Below are 3,600 nucleotides of genomic sequence, written 5' to 3' on the forward strand. Positions count from 1 at the left end.
TATTTATTTAAACTTTGTTTAAGAAGCAGAAATTTCACATCAGTGGTTACTAAGGGACCTATTGTTTTGGTTGTACCTTTATATGTTGGAACAGTTAAAGGTGATATCACTAGGGGACCATTTTGAAACTAGAAACCGTAACTCACTAACTGCAATGGACATGAGGTTAAAACCCTTTTGTGATTTTGCCAGTATTCTAAACCTTCTCGTGACTTTTTCCTGTAGTGTTCTGTTCTCAACATTCATGCCATTATTTAAGGCCCACTACGTTTCTCTTTCAACTTCACACCAGAAACTTCTTTCCATAAACTTTCATGCTACTACATAAAAACTCAATGTTCAGTGCTAGCTTGCAATGTCCAATAATTACACCAACACAAAATTGAATATCGTGGCTATAGTTTTGCTAAACCGAACGTGAGATTGATGAAGATATGGTGTAGTGCGATGCCACAGTTGTACTCTCGCGTCTTCACTTGAAAAAAAAGCTATCGTGTGCGAATAGGGCGAAAGGTGTTAAAAGCCCGTTCCTACGTGAGTGTGTATAGGTTTACTTTACAATTAATACATATATTAATACATGATAAAGTGACTAACAGGGAAAGTTTAAAGCCCCTTCTTATGAACTGTGTCGGTTTGTGTTCTTTTTCAGAGACTCTAGATTCCATACATGCCAATGGCATTCAATAAAATTATTTTTTAACATTTGGCATTAGATTTTAGAAATTGATTTTAGTGCCTACGTACGTGAGATCTTGGTAATAGAGAACCGACTTCATGCTTATTTCTTCTTGTTTTCTCAACTCAACCTTCCTTAGTAACGAGAAGTGTAAGTTATGTCTAAAAGACTTCAATTTAAAATCATGATATGATTTATCATACATATACGAGCCATGCTGTGTTCGTCACTTTGTTTCAGGATACGTAACATGTACCTTTCCACTTTCGTTATCTTAAACTACTAGTATATTCAAACTCAAACTCAGTATACTGATTCATACAGCAATAGCTACAATCATTAGGGTTACACTTAAAGCTACAAAAGGGTTTTAGCATTATTCTTTTAATTCAAAAGAAAAGGGAAAAAAAGTTACTCGAGATTAAGGAATGGCAACAAAGTAGACACGACGAACAGGATTAAGAGATGAAAAAAAGCACAATACAATAATTATTTTTCACATCTAAAATTGTGATTTTCTCTGCTTCTAAACTTGCTTTGACACAATTTAATTAACGTAACAATATAATATTCCGTGTTATATTAAGAGGATTCTGAGTAATTTAAATGAAGTACCTTCATTTTAATTTCTTTTATGGAGGCTGTCTCAGTCTCTCTCGTTTTAATATAAATTTGTGTTAACCTACAACATTTTTTTTGCAATAATCACAACCATTATTCGACATTCATTTTGAGATAAACTTCATTTTATTTGCCACATTAATTACATGACATGAAAATCACTGTTCAAAAGGTAGATAGAGCACACATGGTGGGTAGTAAATTAAGAAGGAAAAAGTGTTCTGTTTTATTATTGAGCTCAGAGATAACATGGCTATGGCGTGGCATGGAATTGCTTATTTAAAGCAACTCCATGTCCAACCTCGCAGGTCTTCCACTCTTCACTCCTCCATTCCCAAGCAACACCAACCCATCATTTATTATATCACCAAATCAAATCAAATCCCCCATGACATAACTTCACCATCTCCTTCCGACATACACATGCATTAACTAAAACACATCCTCATCATCAACCTCGTACGTCAACCAAACCAACCCAGTACTTCTCAGAAAACAAATGGCGAAAACGAAACCAACCCCAGCTCTATTCTTAATCTTATTCTCTCTGGCCACCTTCTTCGTTCTCTCTCTATCCTCTGCCGCCGACTTCTTCCTCTACGGCGGCTGCACGCAGCAACGGTACGCCTCCAACTCGCCCTACGAGTCAAACCTAAACTCGCTTCTCACCTCGCTGGTCAACTCGGCCACGTACTCCTCCTTCAACAAGCTCACCGTGGTGGGCTCCAGCCAGAGCGACGTCGTCCACGGCCTCTACCAGTGCCGCGGCGACCTCGCTATGCCGGACTGCGCCGCCTGCGTTACCCGTGCCGTCGCTCGAGCCGGCCAGCTTTGCCCGGCGGCGTGTGGCGGCGTGGTGCAGCTCGACGGGTGCTTCGTGAAGTACGACAACTCCACGTTCCTGGGCGTGGAGGACAAGACGGTGGTGCTGAAGAGGTGTGGGCCCTCCATGGGGTTGGGGTCGGGCACGACCGGCGAGAGGGATGCGGTGTTGGGCGGTTTGGCGAGTTCGGGTGGGTTTTTTCGGGTCGGCGGGTCGGGTGAGGTGAAGGGCGTGGCGCAGTGTTGTGGGGATTTGAGTTTCGCGGAATGTCAGGATTGTGTGGGGGATGCGATCCGACGGCTGAGGAGTGAGTGTGCTGCTGCGGAATATGGGGATGTGTTCTTGGGGAAATGTTACGTCAGGTTCTCCACCAATGGGGCTCGTGCATACAACAATAAAGCCCATGGTAAGGCCCAAATCTTAAACAAAAAATAAAACAAAGTCGAAGATTTGTGGTGATTGTGGCTTGACTTTGATTCCTGAACGGGAAAATTTGGAGGGTAGAAAGATTTCAAAATGTTATAATTTGTACCAATTATATGCATTATTAATTATGTTATTAATTTAGTTTGTTGGATTGGTGTTGAGCAGGAAAATCCGACAACGAAGGGGAAAAAACATTTGCAATAATTGTTGGATTATTAGCTGGAGTGGCTATACTCATTATTTTCCTTGCTTTCTTGAGAAGGATTTGTGAGGGACACGGTAAATAATTATCATTTTTCTCTCCTGTTTCTCTTTTATTTAATTAATAATTAACAACATTTTTTTTTTTCTCATGCAGGTAAATAAATAAATTTAAGTTTGTTGAAATGAGTGGGACGACACTGAGTGCTTTTGGAGGGTCTTTTGTTTTCCTTTTTATCTTGACAACATCTTTTACTTTCTTTTTTCTTTGTTGGCCTCACTCTTTATGATTCCCTTTATTACAAACTTGAATCCAAAAGAGGAGCTTGATGAGGATTCATATGGGAAGACTGAGTCGAATGCAAAAGGCAAAAGCGAAAGATGAACAAAAGATTCTGTTTTCCTCACTCCACTTAACAACTTGCTTTGTCTCATCTCTTTGCAAATAATTATTTTTTATTTTTTTCATTTTTAAGTTGCATCAGATTTCTCACTTTGTGTATGGTTAGTATATGCAGCCATGGAGTTTTGGTTGAGTGTATCTTATATACTATACTTTTGGTGCCAAACAATTTCAATACTTTGACAGTTCATGATAGCTTTTTTGTTCTTTCAAACCTATGTTTAAATCTGTGTTTGACTTAAAGCATTATCTTCAAGGAATCCAAGAGTTTAACTAGGGTTAACAGAAGTACTCAACTAGGGCTATGAAAGAAAATTCAGGAGAAAGGTGTATTTATATATCATTCTTTTGTTAACTTTTAACAAGATAAAAGAAAAGAAAAATAATACTATTGTTTTCATCTTCTGATTAAGAACAAGAGACTGAGTGATGAATGGTTCATATAGG

General features: G+C 38.9%; 1 protein-coding gene across 2 annotated transcripts; it reads left to right on the forward strand.

Annotated features, from left to right (window-relative positions):
* The first annotated feature begins 1,497 nt into the window (after positions 1-1,497).
* Positions 1,498-3,348, forward strand: PDLP7 (plasmodesmata-located protein 7). 2 transcript variants are annotated; one of them, XM_028061559.2, is made up of 3 exons: positions 1,504-2,529; positions 2,715-2,828; positions 2,908-3,348. In XM_028061559.2, the coding sequence occupies exons 1-3, from the start codon at positions 1,800-1,802 to the stop codon at positions 2,913-2,915; spliced, it is 852 nt and encodes a 283-aa protein (XP_027917360.1). In that variant the 5' UTR covers positions 1,504-1,799; the 3' UTR covers positions 2,916-3,348. The 2 variants fall into 2 exon arrangements, with proteins under 2 accessions (XP_085531054.1, XP_027917360.1); XM_085674928.1 differs by lacking the exon at positions 2,908-3,348 and having other exon boundaries at positions 1,498-2,529; positions 2,715-2,836.
* Positions 3,349-3,600: the final 252 nt, after the last annotated feature.

Source organism: Vigna unguiculata, chromosome 1 (genome assembly GCF_037176805.1).
Source record: "Vigna unguiculata cultivar grain cowpea cultivar isolate G323 ecotype 2 chromosome 1, ASM3717680v1, whole genome shotgun sequence".
Lineage (NCBI taxonomy): Eukaryota > Viridiplantae > Streptophyta > Magnoliopsida > Fabales > Fabaceae > Vigna > Vigna unguiculata.